General features: G+C 39.7%; 1 protein-coding gene across 1 annotated transcript in view; it reads right to left on the bottom strand.

Moving 5' to 3' along the window:
• The window catches only part of SFMBT1 (Scm like with four mbt domains 1), a 126,438-nt gene that overhangs the window by 18,491 nt on the left and 89,164 nt on the right, over positions 1-18,783 (bottom strand). Inside the window, exons 6-12 of the mRNA XM_047096769.1 lie at positions 13,130-13,218; positions 10,409-10,655; positions 9,644-9,738; positions 9,040-9,141; positions 7,431-7,581; positions 5,027-5,109; positions 533-659 (exon numbers count right to left, since the gene is read on the bottom strand). Coding sequence (XP_046952725.1) covers positions 533-659; positions 5,027-5,109; positions 7,431-7,581; positions 9,040-9,141; positions 9,644-9,738; positions 10,409-10,655; positions 13,130-13,218 — 894 coding nt within the window. The remainder of the gene's footprint in view (positions 1-532; positions 660-5,026; positions 5,110-7,430; positions 7,582-9,039; positions 9,142-9,643; positions 9,739-10,408; positions 10,656-13,129; positions 13,219-18,783) is intronic.

An 18,783-nucleotide genomic window follows, 5' to 3' on the forward strand; every position in this document is an offset into this window, starting at 1 on the left:
CATATATTCTGGTGACATTAAAACATAGCCACTTGCCTTATACTTTCCCTTCAAGAAAACAGGACTCTGCAGTGAAGGCTTTTTATTTACATTCATTTCCTAAAATTTGAAACTCAAGGACTTGAAACTCAAGTTTTTGGCTAAGAATCTTGCATTACAAATTACAAGTCTCTGGGGCGCCTGGGTGGCTCAGTCCGACTTTAGCGTCCGAGTTAAGCGTCCGACTTCAGCTCAGGTCATGATCTCGCAGTCCATGAGTTCGAGCCCCACGTCAGAGCCTGGAGCCTGCTTCAGATTCTGTGTCTTCCTCTCTCTCTGCCCCTCCCCCACTCATGCTCTGTCTCTCTCACTCTCAAAAATGAATAAATGTTAAAGAAAAATTAAAAAAAAAACCAGAACAACAAATTACAAGTCTCTGAGCAAGGCCCCTATTTAGCTAATTGACTAAGTCTAACAAGTCACATCACAGGGGTAAACAGGAAGGCTCAGAAGAGTGGGCCACAGGAAGGCTTCTCAGGAGTGTGGCACTTACCCTCCAGCTGGAGCCATACGTAGGAGCCTCTCACTGCAGTAATGGTGGCAACACACACTTCTTCGGGGAGAAGAGGGTTCACTGCCTCAAGCTTCATATTCTCCTTAAATTCATGCTCAGTAATTGACTAGAAAATATATGAATCAAATCCAAACACATACTCAGTATTAACTCGTGCTGACCCGAGAGATTTATTATTCCAAGTAATATTTATATTAATATAATTATAATATATATATAATATATAAAATATATAATATATAATATATATAATAACTATATTAATATATATAATATATATATATATAATCTCTCTTGGTGTTATAAGCAGTATGGTCTTTAAGGTCAGGTATACCCATATTACTGCTACCTGTGTGACCTCACTCAAGCTGTGGAACCACTTTTTGCCTGAGTTTTGTCATCTGTCAGATGACCTTGAGAACATTACCTCACTGGGTTATTATGAGTTTTTAATAAATAAAGTACCTAAGGCTCTGTGCCCTGAACCAACTGGCTCTCACCCATGGCTGGTTCGCTTCCCTCCCACAAAGGGCTCTAACACACGATAGATAAGCTGCCTGGTTCCTACTTCCTTGTATATCATGAAAGTCAGTCAGGATAAATGACACTTATGAACAGAAGGAAAATATGTGTTTTTAAAATTTGCAGCTTCTGGGTCAAAACGGAGAACTGAACTTCTGTATTTGATTATTCTCTCTTCCTTCTGACAGCACTAAAACTAAAGTGGGGTTTTTGTTTTGTTTTTTTACATAAACCTACTAGTATGGATGTAACGGGAGACAACAGCAACGTTTTATAAGCTAAAATTTAGAACAGTATCTAGAACTAATTTGTTGAAAACATTTAAGAAGCACTTAGGTCATGTCTCCACACCCCAGGGAAACTATCCCATTTCTTCCTGTACATGAGATGAGATTTATTTTTCAGAGAGGATAGGACACAAGACTCTAGGGCAGAAGGACACAGGAACCACTGAGGGCATGTATGCAGCGCCCAAAACAGGGGTTTGCACGTGGGATGCTGAGAGGTCCAGCCCTCGCCTCTACTCTCCAGGCAGGGATTGGAAAAGACTTCTTATGGTAATATGACAAGCCCGGGAAGAAACACATGAAGATATGTTAGGAGTCTCCAACAAATGGCCAGCCAGACCTCACCCTGAAGAGAACTTTAGGGTTGACAATCCCCACCAACATGCTCAGAACTTCCAATCAGCTTTATCTGTTTTTAGTCCCCCATTCTCAAATAGGAGCAAACCACCAAGCATTATCAGACACCTAAAAATATGAAAGCTAGGGACCAAAATAGACAAAACAAGCAACATGGAGAAAACTTCTTATGCAAGAAGAAAATTTCTCAAAAGGCAGGGGCAATTAACATCCTCTGAGTGATAAGAAAAACTATCACATCCTTAAAACAAGAATAGTACACTGCTAAAAATAAATACTCAGAGAACAGAAATAGTTCTGGAAAATTAAAAAATGTGATATTAAAAATTAAAAACTCTAAAGAAGGACTGAAATAAAGTTTAGGAAATCTTTCATCAAGCAAAGCAAAAAGACTTAAGAAACAGAAAACAGGAGAAAAAGGTAAGAAAAGTAGAGGTCTGATCCAGAGGGCCAACATACAAATAAAAGAAATTCCAGAAAAAGAGGAGAGAGAAAATGAAAGGAAGGAAATCAAAGACGAGATTCAAGAGAACTTCCCAGCACAGAGGAACAAGTGTCTACAGAGAATGTGCTGAGAACCCAGCAAGTGAATGAAGACAGGCCATGCCATGGCTTAGCTATGAAACATGGTGACAAAGAGAATCTATAATCCCTCAGGGAGGAGTAAAAGGCAGGTCATCTATAAAAGATCAAGAATAAAGATAGATGTCAACTTCTCGACTGCTATGTTGGAAGGTAGAAAACAACTAAATGATGTTTTCAAAATTCTCAGGTAAAGTAACTTCTAACCTAAAATTCCACATTGAGCCAAACTATCAGTCAAGTTAATAGAACGAAGACCTTTTCAAACATGCAAAGTCTATTAAAATTTACCTCTCTTGCATTCCTTTTCAGGAAGCTACTAGGAGATGGGCTCCATCAAAACAAGGGAATAAACCAAGAAAGAGGAAGGAGACCATTAGATGTAGAAAATAGGAATCTCAAATCTTAAGAAAGGGGAAAGACAAATCCCTGGGTGGCACTGAAGGACAGTTCCCAGGATTAAAATTTTATGGCAAGTCTAGTGAGCAACCTGTCTAAAGAAAGAGAGAATGGGGGTGCCTGGGTGGCTCAGTCGGTTAGGCGTCCGACTTTAGCTCAGGTCACGATCTCGCGGTCCGTGAGTTCGAGTCCCGCGTCGGGCTCTGGGCTGAATGCTCAGAGCCTGGAGCCTGCTTCCGATTCTGTGTCTCCCTCTCTCTCTGCCCCTCCCCCGTTCATGTTCTGTCTCTCTCTCTCTCTGTCTCAAAAATAAATAAACATTAAAAAAAAATTTTTTTTTTAAAAAGAAAGAGAGAATGGAGTTTGCTAAGAAGGATGTCTCTCAGAAAAATCTTAGAAATGACAAAGTTCCAGGGCCCCTGGGTGGCTCAGTCAGTTAAGCGTCTGACTTCGGCTCAGGTCATGATCTCAGAGTTCACGAGTTTGAGCCCCATGTTGGGCTCTGTGCTGGCAGCTCAGAACCTGGAGCCTACTTTGGATTCTGTGTCTCCCTCTCTCTCTCTCAAAAATAAACAAACATTAAAACAAAATTAAAAAAAAAAAAAAAAGAAATGACAAAGTTCCTACATCAGGGTATCTAAGTGGTCATGGACATGAGGAAAAGAGAACATGCCTAGGGAACATCTTGCATTTTAACCCTTCTGTCCTAAAATACAAAGAAATAACTTTAAACAGCAAAAATATACACAGGTCTAGTTGGACCAAAGAGACTTCTGGGAAAGGCTACAGGGTGGCAATGCGAGCATCTTGCTCTAAACATGGAACTAGGACCCAGGCACAAATGCTTGCATTCTTCACAGTCCTCTCGGTCAGGGCCCACTCCTGAGGTGGAGGGAGCCAAAGCAACCTGTGCTAATGGCAGAACCTGAGACGCCGGCAGAAGTGGTTGGTTGCAGAGCCTTTTCTTGGTGCTCCTGGGTTCCTACTGGTGAGACAGCTGCCGTCCTCCACTACACACCCACATATAACTACAGCCGCTACTGAGAACAACACGTGGGAGTAACCAGGAAACTGCTGCCAAAACAGGTGGGCAAGACAAGTGTGAAAGGATGGGGGGGGGAGGGGAAAGGAAAAGTAATGACAAATTGAGAAGAACTTTGCATTCATATTGTTTCAAAGTATCAAGAGTTCTCACTGTACTAAAAATCCTAGGGTGTATGTGATGTATATACACATGTGTGTACAGCATATATGTTAGGTACCTGTCAGGAAAAGACTCAAGGGAACACGAGATGACAACCCATATGCAAAGGGAAGGCCTTACCAAAAGATTAGCACATGAATGCAGATTTATACATCTTAAGTTAAAATAGACTGTTTCATCAAAAGATGACTCCCTGATTTAGATGACTTTCAATGACAGAGTCAGGTAAGGGAATTTCTGCATATATAATTAATGTTTCCTCCACCCCTCAAATAAACTGTAAGTTTCATAGAATTGGGGGGGGGGGATGACAGATTTCCCGATGTGACCGACTTAGGAGAAGCTACTGGGAAGGTGTGGGAAGAACTACAATAGAAACGGAGAAAATTAAGCCATGAAAAACAAGGCAATTATTAACTTGAGGATAAATAAAAAAGAGAAAACCATAAAATACTGCAGTGCTTGGCTGTAAATAATACCTGAATACATATCATAGTGTGAATAATCAATTCAGATTTGACCAAAAATTATAGGAAGAAAGAGGTGGGTTAAGACCAAGGAAAAAGGTAATATAAAATAGCTAAGTGTTCACTTACCATAACATAGGCATGTCTAAAATCAATGACTCATAAGACGGCAGCATACTATTTTGAAAATGATTTAAGTATAAGTATCAGAACAACAGTGAGAACAATAGGAGCGAATCTTCCCGGGAAGGGAGACCACGGAGAGGGATGGGACGGGGACCTACCGCTTTATGCTGTGAGCTTTTTACTGCTATTTAGCGTTGTAAACCATACGCATGTAATATTTTCATGCAAGTATTTTTAAATAAGTTTAGCCATTTCTTTCCACTTAATTAACACTTTTTCATATTCTTAAGCAACCAAAAATAATTATGAACTAAAAAAATTCATGATTTTAGCTAATAAAAAACCTGATAAACTTTAAAAATTCATTAACTTCCTGAGTCAATGAATTTTCCTTGCACCACTGTATTACAATCAATGAGATGCTTATTTGAGCTGAGCGAGGGGACTGAGTACGAAGCATATGAGCGTGAGAAGCACAGCAGTCCCCAGCGAACCCGGAGCGTGGCAGCGAGGGGACCAGGGTTCTCACCGGGGGGAAGCACCTCTGGGGAGCAGCTTCGGCACCACACTGTTTGAGGTAGTCAGCCCAATCAAAGTCCTGGCCCGGGTAGCCTAGGTAAGAATATGAGAACAAAAATTCACACCACACATGCCTGCCTGGCTTTTCCATTCCCCCAGATATCCACCCACAACTTCTCATTGGCTAATTTGAGGACTTTGCTCTTTTTAGGGAGGAGGAAAAACACCCTATAAATCAGAAGCGTTTTTCATGTTTTAAAACAGATCAACTTTGGTCAAACTATAGCAATACAATAAAATCCTTTGAATAAATTAAAAAAAATTGTTTTTCATGTTATTTATTTTCTTGAGACAGACAGAGACAGAGAGAGAGACAGAGAGAGAGACAGAGAGAGAGAGATGTGCAGAGAGGGGCAGAAAGAGAGGGAGAGAGAGAAGAGCCCTATGCAGGGTTCCATCTCATGAACCATGAGACCATGACACGAGCCGAAATCAAGGGCAGAAGGCTTAACACAGATTGAGCCACTCAGGCGTCCCACTTTGAATAAATTTTTAAACTTTCAAGCTTCAAACTAGGCATTTATTTTCCACAATATTTTATATGATTAGCTGCTAGCAGTTTACCAAAAGAATTTAAGACAGTTATGACTGGATTTGGTTTGTACTAATAAATCCAGTCTTACTATCCATTCTATTCCAACTTAGGCTCTAAAGGACGGGACAGCAAATAATCTTTCTTCCCTCATGAAGCTCTGTCCTTACACATCTTAGCCACTCCTGACATAAAAGTCTCAGCACTGTTTCCAGATTCATGTTGTACAGAAGCACAACACCATCTTGTAACCTGAATCATGAAGTCATTTCCGAAGACAAAAGTTGAGCTTAACTGTCTGCTTAAGTCCACCATGGTTCTTGGTAGAAGCCTCTCAGATCTGATGCCCTGGCAAAACTATCTGCCCAGCTGCCCCACCGTTTTGGACCAGCTCTCCGCCGTGCAGAGCTGAGCAACAGCGGGCTACCACACCACACCAGCCGATAGCCACACGGCCCCTGCAGTCCCTCCTCTGCCCAACTCAGACTGTTACCATGTCCCCCCTACTCCACTTCTGCCTCCACCTCTATTCCTCACAGTAAACCAGCTGCCATTTCCAGTGACATAATCCACTACTTTCCTCCTACTTACAGAGATAGATGAGTTGTCTGTAACAAAGCTGAAAGCTCCAGTATCGTTAATAATTGTTTTTTCCTTTTCACACAAAGGCAGCGGTAAGATAAAGAACTTGGGATGTCCAGAGTCTTCCAGCAAAGCAAGAACTTCCTCCTGTAGGCATGTTCCCCTCTGCCACCACCACCAGGCAGGTGTGCCCACTGTGTGTTCACTGATGAGAGAACCTGGGAGGCTCCATTACTGTTTCCCCTACTTGCTCCTTGAAGGAACCATCATACTCACTTTTCCTCCCCAGTGACAGACACGCCCAATACCTGGCTCATAACAAACATTCCATAAATGTTTTTTGGATGAATGAAGGCTGAATAAACAGCACAAGTTCTGAGTTTATGACTCTTGTTAACACATAAGAGCAATTCCAGCCCAGTGTTCCAGCACTCACCATTTAAGAAGCGAAGCTGTATTTGCCCACAGCCTACTAATAAAGGATACACAGACTTCCAATCAAGTAATCTGACTGCTGATATAAAAAGCAGATAAACATTTAACATGTCCAGATATTCTATGCTATAATTATTAAAAATTTCAGTCAAACTCAACGAAATCATATTTAAGAGCATTGATTAAAGGATCAAAGATATTTTGCAAAGTTGCAAACACCAGGGAAATGAGTTGCTGGTTTCCTACCTACAGCCTCTCTGAGTCCTACTCTTAATCATAAACCTCCCTCTCAAGTCTGAAGAGCTGCACTCTAAGCGGATGCCCAGAAACCTGAAAGTCATCTGATATCTGCCTCCTACCTCCGAGTTCTGGTTCTGAGGTCTCCCCTCCTCTGCCAACTCCCAACCCTGCCAACACTCTCTGCCTGTCCTACTCTCACATTCCTCTGTGCCCTCATGACACACATAGGAGGGGCCAACCAAGAACGTGCATGGGACCCCAGGTGTTATGAAGATATATTTGTCAAGGTAGGAGGACAGAACGTAACTTGACTTAATCATTTTAGCTTAACTTATAACTTGCAAATATTTAAATATATGGAATCGAGGCTTTTCCTTATACTTGTTTTGGGACCCAAAAAATGTTGAGGACAAGCTGGGGCATGAAGAGAGAGAGAGACAGAGAGAGACACACACACACAGAGAGAGAGAGAGAGAGAGGGAGAGAGAGAGAGAGACAGAGGGAGATAAATGCCATTTCAAAAAGAAGCCCCTGATGGACAATTCAGAAAACAACAACTACATACCGGGAGGGGGGCTGATGTGTAAACCATTCTTCAGACTCCACTGCACGGGGAAAAGACCGGGACTGTCAGCATGACACACAAAACATCGCCGTGCGTGACTCTCTGGTCGCAAATCATCCATTTCTACCAGGAAGTACTTCTCATCAAAAACCTGCACATACAATTGAACAGACAACGCAGACAAATGGTTTTATGTGTATGTATACACACACATATGTGTGTGTGTCATTCCTCGGCATAGACAAACATGTTACAAAACTTCATAGCCACAGTGGGTATAGCAACACTAAGCACTCAATAAATGTTACCGCTGTGTCAGGCACTGGTTTGTTTTTGTTTTTTTTATGTTTATTCATTTTTGAGTGAAAGAGCGCGAGCAGGGAAGGGGCAGAGAGAGGGGGAGACCCAGAATCCGAAGCAGGCTCTAGGCTCTGAACTGTCAGCACAGAGCCCAACATGGGGCTTGAACTCACGAACTGTGAGATCATGATCTGAGCCGACTAAGCCACCCAGGTGCCCCCAGGCACCGTTTTAATTAAATGCTTTCCACACATTAATTCTGTTTTAATCTTCCTTACAACTTAATAAGGTAGGGACCATTATCAACCTCATTTTGCAGATAAGGAAGCTGGATTTAAAAAGAAGTTAAATAACTTGCCCCATTTTGCCCAGCAAAGAAGCAGCAGAACCTGGGTTCAAATCTAAGTACTTGGGCTCCAAACACAATTTAGTTTAGGTTTAGTGAGGAGTCGGCCACACTTGTATATTAAATTTTTGGATCCTAGCCGAGTTTCAAATGCCTAAAAGGTTTTATTAACCTTCTCTGGCTCCTGGCCACCCAATAGCCCTTTAGACTTCAGATAGGGCCTTCTGACCCCACTGTAGGTTGAGAATCCCTCCCTGTTCAAAAATAATCTTCTCCTAAAGCAAAACAATTTAAATCTCGACCAATCAGATGATTCAGCATCCAAGCAACTTCTGCTCCAGTCATGCCAGTCTTCTGGTTCTACTCTGGGTAAATGGGCTTCTGCTCCAGTACCGAACTAACCCCTTCTCTTGGGCCTCAGTTCTAGTAATTGAGTAACCAGGGCCTGACAACCTGCCCAGCTCCTGTGGTTACTCTCAACCAGAGCCTTACTTTAGTCAGCCTTCCAAAAGATTGAAGTCTGAGTCTGGACTCCATGCTGGAGCAATCCTGGGCAGATCTCATGACATGGGCCACCTGCTCCCCCAACATCCCCTCACCCAGTGAGCCCTGCACCTGGGTGGATACCGACGCTGATGCCTGTGCCCGTGCTTCTCAGACACTGCAAGCTGCCTGCCAGGTTAAATCCCCTCTAGTGTTCAGTAAGGCCTGCTCCCAAGACCACACACCCCACTACTCTGGCACCCGAGCTTTGGTTGGCTGGGGTGAGCAGGCCCAGAAGAAGGAATGGGCCGCAGAGACCTGGACAGTACAAATACAAAATGTGCACAGAAGTCATTCTAGCCTCACAGCTTAGGAGAAACATGGCTCAGATCAGCAGAGCCTGAAGATCAAAACACTACCACTTTCCTAAACCAGTCACCCTGACAGGAATTCTTACCAAGAGAGCTGCCCCCATTTTACCTTAACAACTGTAGCAGGAGAGATCCCAAAAGGAGACCAGGGGTCCACAGCTTCCAATTTCATATTTACAGAGAATGAATGAGTGCTAATCACTTGTTTGTCCTGAAATGCAAACACCAAGAGGGAATAAAACTATAGTATTTTCACATTAATTTTATACTCATATATGGCAGAATATTACTCTTAGTTAAAATAACATAACTGTCCAACTTCTGGTAAAGAATTTAATCCTCTAATTTTCTTTCCTTGAACAAATTATTCAGAAAAAAAATTATTCAGAAAAAATTATTCAAAAAAAAAAAAAGTATTGGAAGTACTCCTACTCTCTCTTTTTGGCACACAAAGGCCATCTGGAGGAAAACAAGTTTATTTTGTAACAACTGGGGCTATGTAGTTACAAGTGGAAAAGACAAGACTCAAACACTTTAAGAGAACTCTGGGAGAAAACCTAGACTACCTTTAGAAGAGAAACAGGATGCCCATCACTCCAGCCTTCAAACCTCTTTCCTCCTCCAACTATCCCAGCGCATTCACTGACCCTGGGGTTACTGTGCCCTACCCCACTGTGAGAGGTAAGTACTATCCATCATGTTTTTGTTCTTACCTTAAATAAGTACGATGGCAATGGCTCTTCCTCCTCCTCTTTCACTTTTGCCAGGATCTCCTGCCACTCAGCTTCATTCTTTAGATGCTGGATGGCTTTAGTAAAACAAGACAGGATGTTTTAAATAAGGAGAACTTACTTTATAACTGTTTTGAAAGCATTCACGTAAACAAAAAAGTCACTTTCCACGGGGAAAAGAAAGGGCTCCAGCCCACTTATACCATCTTCATTCAAAAGAACCTGCATCTTAACTTCAGTACTCTGTCTCCCCTATTCAGAGCATGGGTAGCAAGTCTGGTGAAAATACCTACAGGGAGATTATAAGGATTGCTGTAGGCCACAAAATAACAGAACATCCAAACTTGCTTTAAACAGTCACTCCTGTTTTGATCTCACTGTTACTTCTTTTAATCACTTTAATCCACTTTGAACCAAGACCTAGACTACTCCTATATGTATCTAAATGCTACCTAGAGAATTTTTCTTCAATTTTGGTAAGGGGTCAGTAGGAGCTGAGGCAGGAGTCCATGAGTACATCAATATGTGTGGCAAGTTACTAATAAACCAAAAAAACAAAACAAAACAAAAAAACAAAAAACAAAAAACAGGCACTCAACTGCATACACATTTTTTTGAAATATCTCTATTACACAAAGGCTTTTGTAATATGTAGAGTAATGCGTTTTTCAGTCTTATCAACATTAATAAAAACATACTATGACCATAATGTAACAGTTAAAGTTAAAAAGTCCTATTACTCTTCACCTAATGGGGGCTGAAGCTCATATCCCTGTTGAGCAGCCCAACCAACGTGATGAAGAAATGGATCCAAGTAATACAACCAAAAGTCAAAACTGTCAGAACTTTCCAGTCCTTCATAGCGCAGCTTCAGCCTTCCTCCGATGTTCTCTACTACCGTAACGATCCAAGTGCTCAACAAGTCCCGGAAAGCTTGACACTCTAGCCTGGAACCTGGGGCAATGAGATCTAAAGGGTTCCTCCCATTACGGAGCTGTAGGTACAAGATGTAAAGTGATTAAGAGAAGTTAACACAGTATTCTAAAAAGTCAAGTTTTAAATTATCTCAGATTAGCCTTTATATTTTTATCCACTCAAAGTCATGTCACTGAATGGCCTAATATCATACAAGTCTCTACAGTATTATTTCTAGATGATATGAAAATGTTTATCTTATAGAAAATCTTACTTACAATGCAATGAAACTATTCTAAGATCTCTATCTCTAAGACGATGGTATATAGTCTCATCTAATAAGAATTTTTAAAATATCGTCGTTACTGAGTCTATTACTAAGTCTTACTTAGCACTTAGTCTTACTCTGACACTGGGTTTTCTGCACCCAAGTCAGTATCTACCTGTGTCTGTCTATCTTATATTTTTTGAACAATGGGAGCACTGTATACTCTTTTTTTTTTTTTTTATATGAAGTTTATTGACAAATTGGTTTCCATACAACACCCAGTGCTCATCCCAAAAGGTGCCCTCCTCAATACCCATCACCCACCCGCCCCTCCCTCCCACCCCCCATCAACCCTCAGTTTGTTCTCAGTTTTTAACAGTCTCTTATGCTTTGGCTCTCTCCCACTCTAACGTCCTTTTTTTTTTTTTCCTTCCCCTCCCCCATGGGTTCCTGTTAAGTTTCTCAGGATCCACATAAGAGTGAAACCATATGGTATCTGTCTTTCTCTGTATGGCTTATTTCACTTAGCATCACACTCTCCAGTTCCATCCACGTTGCTACAAAAGGCCATATTTCATTTTTTCTAATTTGTGTTTGTTACTGAATACACCACAGCTTTCTATTATAGTACATATAAATCCTCTTCATTGTGTTAGACCATTTTATTGATATTCTGTGTTATAAGTGAGCAGTAATTTACCCACTTATCTACCGATGGCATTTCAGTTGTTTCTGATTTTTCACTCATTTCACAACAATGTTCCTATGAACATAGTGTTTTGATTATGCTGATGGAAAGAAAAAGTTTAATTATCACTCTCTAGAAATACATTAAAAGCTACAATAAAGAATAGAAAAGAATGCTGATTCCATTATCACTTAGTCATTTCTTAATATTCAAACTTACTTTTTTCCCCTAATAAGAACTGCTCTGTGACGCTGCTCACATATTCATATGTATGCAAAAGAATATACGAACAAATGGAGAAACACATTCACAGCTAAGTATTAGAATGTCAGAATCATGGTCGATGTAGAGCTGGGTATCTATTAATTCATTGTTCATGATTTCATTCAATCATTAGAATTTTACTGTTTACTTAGTATGTGCCAGGCTCTGGCTAAGCATAATGAAATGAGTCTGAGTATAAAATATAAAGATCAGCCGGGAGAGTATTTACCAATCGAGTTTTAAAGGGGGAATGTGAATGGATCACAGAATTAGACATAAGAGTCAAACCTATGAAACACTTAGGAGGAAACATAGGAGTAAATCTTTGTGACCTTGCATTAAACAAAGCCTTCGTAGGTATGACACCAAAAGCATAAGCAACAGCAACGAAACAGATAAATTGGGCTACATCAAAATAAACTTTTGTGCTATAAACAATATAGTCAAGCAAGTGAAAAGACGATCCACAAAACATCTGGAAATATATCTGGTCTGGAATTGTTATCAGATATAAGGAGCTCTTACAATTCTGTAATAAAAAAAAAAAACAAACCCAATTTAAAAACAGGCAAAGACATTTCCTCCAAAAAGATATACAAATGGCCATCAGTATAGAAAAAGATGCTCAACATCATTAGTCATTAGGAAAATGCGCGTCCAAAATTGGATACTGCTTCACACTCACTAGCATAGCTATATAACCAAAAGAGAGTAACTAGTGTCGGCAAAGATGTAGAGAAACTGGAACATTCATACATTGCATTTCACATATGCCACAAAGCATGTAAGTGGTAGGACAGAAAGCGACAAAATATAACTTAGAAATGTCATAACCAATAAACTGATTTCACAAAGACAAGAAACCTGTATTATATTCACTAACAACCTCAAAAGCTACCCTAATTTAAAAGGACTGTTGAAAGAAGGTAGGTGGTAAGGATACGATAGGTCCAGGGTCTTCTGAGTGAAAGAAAAGGGGGTCTCAATCCACCTGGGGTGGGAGTTACAAATTCCTGAAGTAGAATCAACACCTGCTCAGTTACAGAGAGCCCAAAAAGGCCACATTTTCCAACTTCATAAAAGAATCTGGAAAGCTAGATTTTTATGTGTCAGCAACTAATTTGGAATATTTTAGGCACTAAGTGAGGCACCAGTTGGCAACTTCTGAGGATACGTTTAAACCCAGCAATACCCACTGTCTACGTCTGTAGTAATGATGCTTATTTGCTTTAGAGTGCTAAACAAGCAACCAATTTTAAGATTCTTTGGACAAGAAATATCACTGAAGATGAAAAGAGTTTTCCACACTGGTTCTGCAAGCAGTAATACTCACGCCCTCTAGCAGGGGAACAGGAGGGCTACACGCTCCCACCAGGGTCTGCCGCAGAAACTCATCCCAATCAGACACTTTGTCTCTGATGCCTAGATGAGGGAATAAATGAGTGATTACTCATAATGTCAGCTACAGAACACACAGAAACAAAACCTAATACAGAGAAGTTAAACCAGTGAAAATGGTTTAGAGGTGCATTTGTACTTTTAATATCTAAGTCCAACATGTTACTTCTTTCAGAGCTTAAAAAAATCCCCAGCTAGATAAAGATCCTTCCTAGTTAGTTTAATAAAAGGGATACACAAAACAAAAGAGAATACAGTAACAGCGGCCTAATTTTATCCAAAAGCTAACTACTTTATTTTTTTAATTTATTTTGAGAGAGAGAGAGAGAGAGAGAGAGAGAGAGAGAGCGAGAGAGCGCGCACATGTGAGAGACCGTGGGAGAGGGGCAACAAGAGAGAGGGAAAGAGAATCTCAAGCAGGCTCCGCACTCTGAGCACAGAGTCTGACGCAGGGCTCGAACACACAAATTGTGAGATCGTGACCTGAGCCAAAATCAAGAGTCAGACACTTAACTGACTGAGCCACTCAGGTGCCCCGCTACTTTATTTTTTATCATGGGAATTCTCAAATATATATAGAAGTAGAGAAAATAGTATAATGAATCTCCATGTACCTTAGCTTCAACAACTGTCACTTCATGGTCAACTTTTCCATCCAGACCAGGAGTTGTTAGCAAACAACAACCTTTGGGCTTTTGGTCCACTGTCTATTTTTGTAAATAAGGTTTTATTGGAACACATCCATGCACATTTGTTTACACACTGTTTGTGGCTGCTTTCACACCACAAAGGTAGTGTTAGGTATCTGTTACAAGGATCACATGGCCTGTAAAACCTAAAATATTTACTGTCTGGTCCTTTACAGATGTTCTGCCAACCAACCACAGATTATTTAGAACCCAATTCCTGATATAACTGTATCATATAGTATCACGTAATTTCATCCACTATAATCTCAGTGGTTTTTGTTTTTGTTTTTTGTAGACGGCGAGCATGAGCTGGGGAGAGGGGCAGAGGGAGAGAGAGAGAAAGAAAATCTTAAACAGGCTCCACACTTAGCCCAGAGCCCGATGCAGGGCTCCATCCCATGATCCTGGGATCATGACCTGAACTAAAATCAAGAGTCAGATGCTCAGGGTGCTTGGGTGGCTCAATCACGTAAGCGTCCAACTCTTGATGTTGGCTCAGATCACGATTTTATGGTAGTGGAATCGAGCCCCTGTGCTGGCTCTGCTCTGGGTGTGGAGCCTGCTTGGAATTCTGTCTCTGCCCCTTCCCCACTCTCTCTCACGTGCACACACACACACACACACACACATGCGCTCTTTCTCTCAAAATAAATAAACAAAAACGGTCGGATGCTCAACGAACTGAGCTACCCAGGCGCCCCTCAGTATGTATTTCTAAAAAAACAACTTTTTATGTAAGCACAATATGACGCCTTTAAAAATTAATAATTCTTTAATATCAAATATCTAGTCCATGTTTAAATGCCCCCAAATGTCTCACAGTTTTTTCCAATTTGCTTGATCAAATCAGGATCCCAATGAGATGTACACACTGCAAATGGTTGATTTATTGCTGAAGTCTCTTTTAAGGTGTATGTTCCTTCTCCCCTCCATCTCCCCATTCTCTTTCTAGCAGCATATTTGTTGAAAAACAGCCTTTTGTCTGTTTAGCATTTTTCTGAGTCTGCTTTTACTGGTAGCCTCCATGTGGGAGGTAACCAGTTGTTCCAATGACCTCTGTATTCTGTATAAATCAGTGTTTACAGCTACAGGCTTGATCAAATTCAGATTTGACTCTTTTGAGGGGGAGTCAAGAACAGCTCAAAAGCAGAGTCGTAATCTTCCACCACTTCCATCAGGAAGCAGACTCAGTCTGGTTGTCTCTCCTTTTGTGGTGTTAGCACCTTTTAATGGTCACTACACAGATACACGATTCGTTAGGGCTAAAAGTGGTGATTTTCCCATCATCCCTTTTTTGTTTACTAACCAAAAATATTCTATGAAGAAAAATTTCTCTTCTTCAACTACTTCATTACCTTGCGTTATAGTTCACAGGGAAAAAAAGCAGGATATATGTTTGATTCTCTATCTTTCCCTGTATTTACCAGCTTTCAAAATCGTCAGTGGCGTCCCCATCACCCTCCAAAGGCGATCAAGGAGAGTTCTGTTTAAAAGTCACACTAGGAAATTATAGATTAAAGCACATCCGATATGCTTCAGGTCATCGCAGCTGTTCTCCTACTGATGCTCACACTGTCCTGTCTTTAACCAGAAGGAGTCTCTTTTGATATGACCCTAGTAAACAGGCACTGACATCTTCCTCACTTTTGGTATGAACGGTGTCCCAGGCTCAGCTGGCACCTTTCCTGCCCTGGTACAAGAACCAGCTCCTTCTCCAAGGAGCTCGAATTTGTTTGGGTGAAAATGGTATTCAGAGATCATACTTAGGGTGCTGAGTGCTCGTTTTTAAAAAAATATTCTTTATACTAAGTTTGTGTTTCTAGTTTTTTTCAGTATCTAGAATGAAGAAAGATCCTTTTTTAAAGACATAAATCAGATTAGGAGTTCATATGGACACTGCCAATACAAATTCATGAAGACATTGTTTCTACTTCGTATACCTAAGCTCTGTCTCCTTTCTATCCTGCTGAAAACCCTAGTTCTTAATTATACATTTCATAATGACTTTATTCCACAATACCCAAATATTATTTCAAAATAGTATCAACTTTGCGACCAACAATGATTACTAAAAACAGCTTACTTTTGTTGTTGTTACGCTATACCCCTATTAGGGATGTACCTTTACTTTAAATTACTGTATTTGAAAGCCAACGAAATAGTTGTCTGAGAGGTCACTTCACAACCTCCATACACAGTTACATTTCTCTGCTGCTTTTGTTTTTGTGGTTCTTTGTTTGTTTAGAAATTTCTTTAGAATGTTTTATAGTTCTATAAAATACTTACATAATTCAAAAGTCAAATCTACAAAATAGACGCATTCAGAAAATCTAGCTTCTATCCCTTTCCCCACTTCATTCCATTCCCTTGTTTCCCCACAGGTAACTTTTTTAAATGATTTATCCTTTTATTTAAAAAAAATGAACTTCACATATACATATTCATATGTTCTCCCCCTCCTTCATTTCTTACACATTTTCTCTCTCCATAAAATAAGACATCCTGGAGAATGCTCCTGCCTGTATGCAGATGGTCCCCATTTCTTTTTACCAGGCACTGCAGCTTTTTTCATTATAAAGTATCCTTTTGTCTCCTGTAATGCTTTCTAATCTGCATTCTACCTTTGTGAAATACCAAGACTGACACTCCTACTTTCTTTTTTATTTGATCTATCTTTGTCCATCCTTGTATTTTAACCCTTTCAGAATCTTTCCATTTATGTATATCTCCTATAAACAGCACAAAAGTAGGCTTTGCCTTGTGGACCAACCTGAACTTTTTTTTTTACTTTTAGAAGAGTAAGCCCATTGACATTTATGGATATTATCAATAGGTATGGCTTCAATTCTGTCATATTGTTAAATATCATAAAGATTATTGGTGTGTGTGTGTATATGTATATATAGTCTTTCACTATGTTATCTATTTTATTTGAACATATACTTTTTCTTTTTAAAATTTATCTTTTGGCATTTAGAAAGGTTTGCATTTATTCTCCTGGTTCCCTTTATACTAATACCTTTATATAACACTTTAGTTCTATTTTTGGACTATTTTCTATTCTTTGATAAACAGCAGTAACATTAGCCAAAACTACTTTTTTCTCTTCTTCCTCACCATCTCATTTCAGGCAATAGCCTTTTATTCTCAATTAACATTTAAAAGGTAATTAGCTAAAAAAATAAAAGGCAATTAAATTACTCTGCAATAAAGCTGGTTTTTAAAAGAAAAAAAGGCAGTGAGTGAGCTTTACCACTACGCACATGCCCTCCCTACTCTGCTGTCCCACATTTTTATAGTGACACTGTATCTACATTGTCAGAGTATGTAGCTATTATATATTACACTGTCTCCTTCATACCCTTCATTTAGTTCCAAGTTCTATAGCTACATATATATTTAATGTTTCATTAACAGTTCTTATGCTGATGCTTCTTCATTCATTGGGTTTTCTAAAGTTCAGTCTCCAGTGGATGTCTTAGGAAGGGCTCAAAGGAACCTGAATCTTCGTATCTTCATAGCAGTATGCATATGGCCTTTACACCTAAAGTTCAGTGTGACGAGATGTAAAACTCTTGTCTCATAGATTCTTTTACTGAATTTCTTAACTATGTTACCCTACTATTTTTTATCAAAAAGCTCAATTGTCAAGGGGCATCTGGGTGGCTCAGTTGGTTAAGCGCCTGACTTCACCCAGGTCATGATCTCGCAGTTCATGGGTTCGAGCCCCGCATCAGACTCTGTGCTGGCAGCTCAGAGCCTGGACCCTGCTTTGGATTCTGTGTCTCCCTTTCTCTGCCCCTCACCCACTCACGCGCGCTCTCTCTCTCTCTCTCTCTCAAAAATAAACATTAAAAAAAGTTAAAAAAAAAAAAAAAGAAAAGCACTATTGTCAATTAGTCTGTTGACAATCTTGTTTTCCTTCCTTTTAAAGAAATTTAGACTTTTTGCCTAGGATTATTTTTTACTTTGAAGTCCAAGTGTCATTAGAACACATCTTGATGTAGCTGTTCTCACTGGATTTTCCCCTGTATATAGTGAGCCCTTTCTAGATGTATTTCAAGTCCTATTTTATTTCAGTAAGGTTTTCTTGAATTATAGTTTATAGTATTTTATTGTTTCTCTGTTGCCATTTTCTTTAGGGACTTTACCCCGTCTTTTTTCTTTTCTCATATCTTTTTTATTTTGCAATTTTTCTTCCTTTTCATCTGCTATTTCTCTTCAGATATTATCCATGGTAAATTTGCTCCTGTGTTCATTTTAACTTAGTCTTCATTTCTAATATATTTTTTTATATTTCTAGTTCTTGCCTAACTTTTACTTTTTCTCTTTTCAAATCTTCCTTTTCTCCAATCATCTCATTTCTGAATTTTTATAAATTTTATTTATACTTTTTCTCACTGCTTCTATCGTTACTACTTTCTCTTAGCTTGTTTTGAAATGTTTTTATGTGACACAGTGTTCATCTCTTTTGTGGTTATGCTTCTCCAGAAGTATTTTATCCCATCCTTCTCTCTCATTATAATAACCTTGTATTCAACTAAAATCATGTAAATGAGATGAATTTTCCTAGACTCAAGATGAGATGGTAGGCTAGGTAGCTTCATGTCTCTAGAGCTTCCTTACATTGTTTTTTTTTTTTTTTTCCCACAAAACACTTAAAAACATGGCAGAAGCCCACAGAACCCCAAGAACCCTAACACCTAAATATTCATTTCAAAAATTTTTTTAATGTTTATTTATTTTTGAAAGAGAAACAGCATGAGTGGGGGAGGAGCAGAGAGACAGGGAGACAGAATCCGAAGCAGGCTCCAGGCTCTGAGCTGTCAGCACAGAGCCTGATGCGGGGCTCGAACTCACCAACTGCAAGATCATAACCTGAGCCAAAGTCGGATGCTTA

Source organism: Lynx rufus, unplaced genomic scaffold, assembly GCF_022079265.1.
Source record: "Lynx rufus isolate CCGP_SWC_20201006 ecotype Redwood Valley unplaced genomic scaffold, mLynRuf1.p SCAF_4, whole genome shotgun sequence".
In the NCBI taxonomy this organism is placed as follows: domain Eukaryota; kingdom Metazoa; phylum Chordata; class Mammalia; order Carnivora; family Felidae; genus Lynx; species Lynx rufus.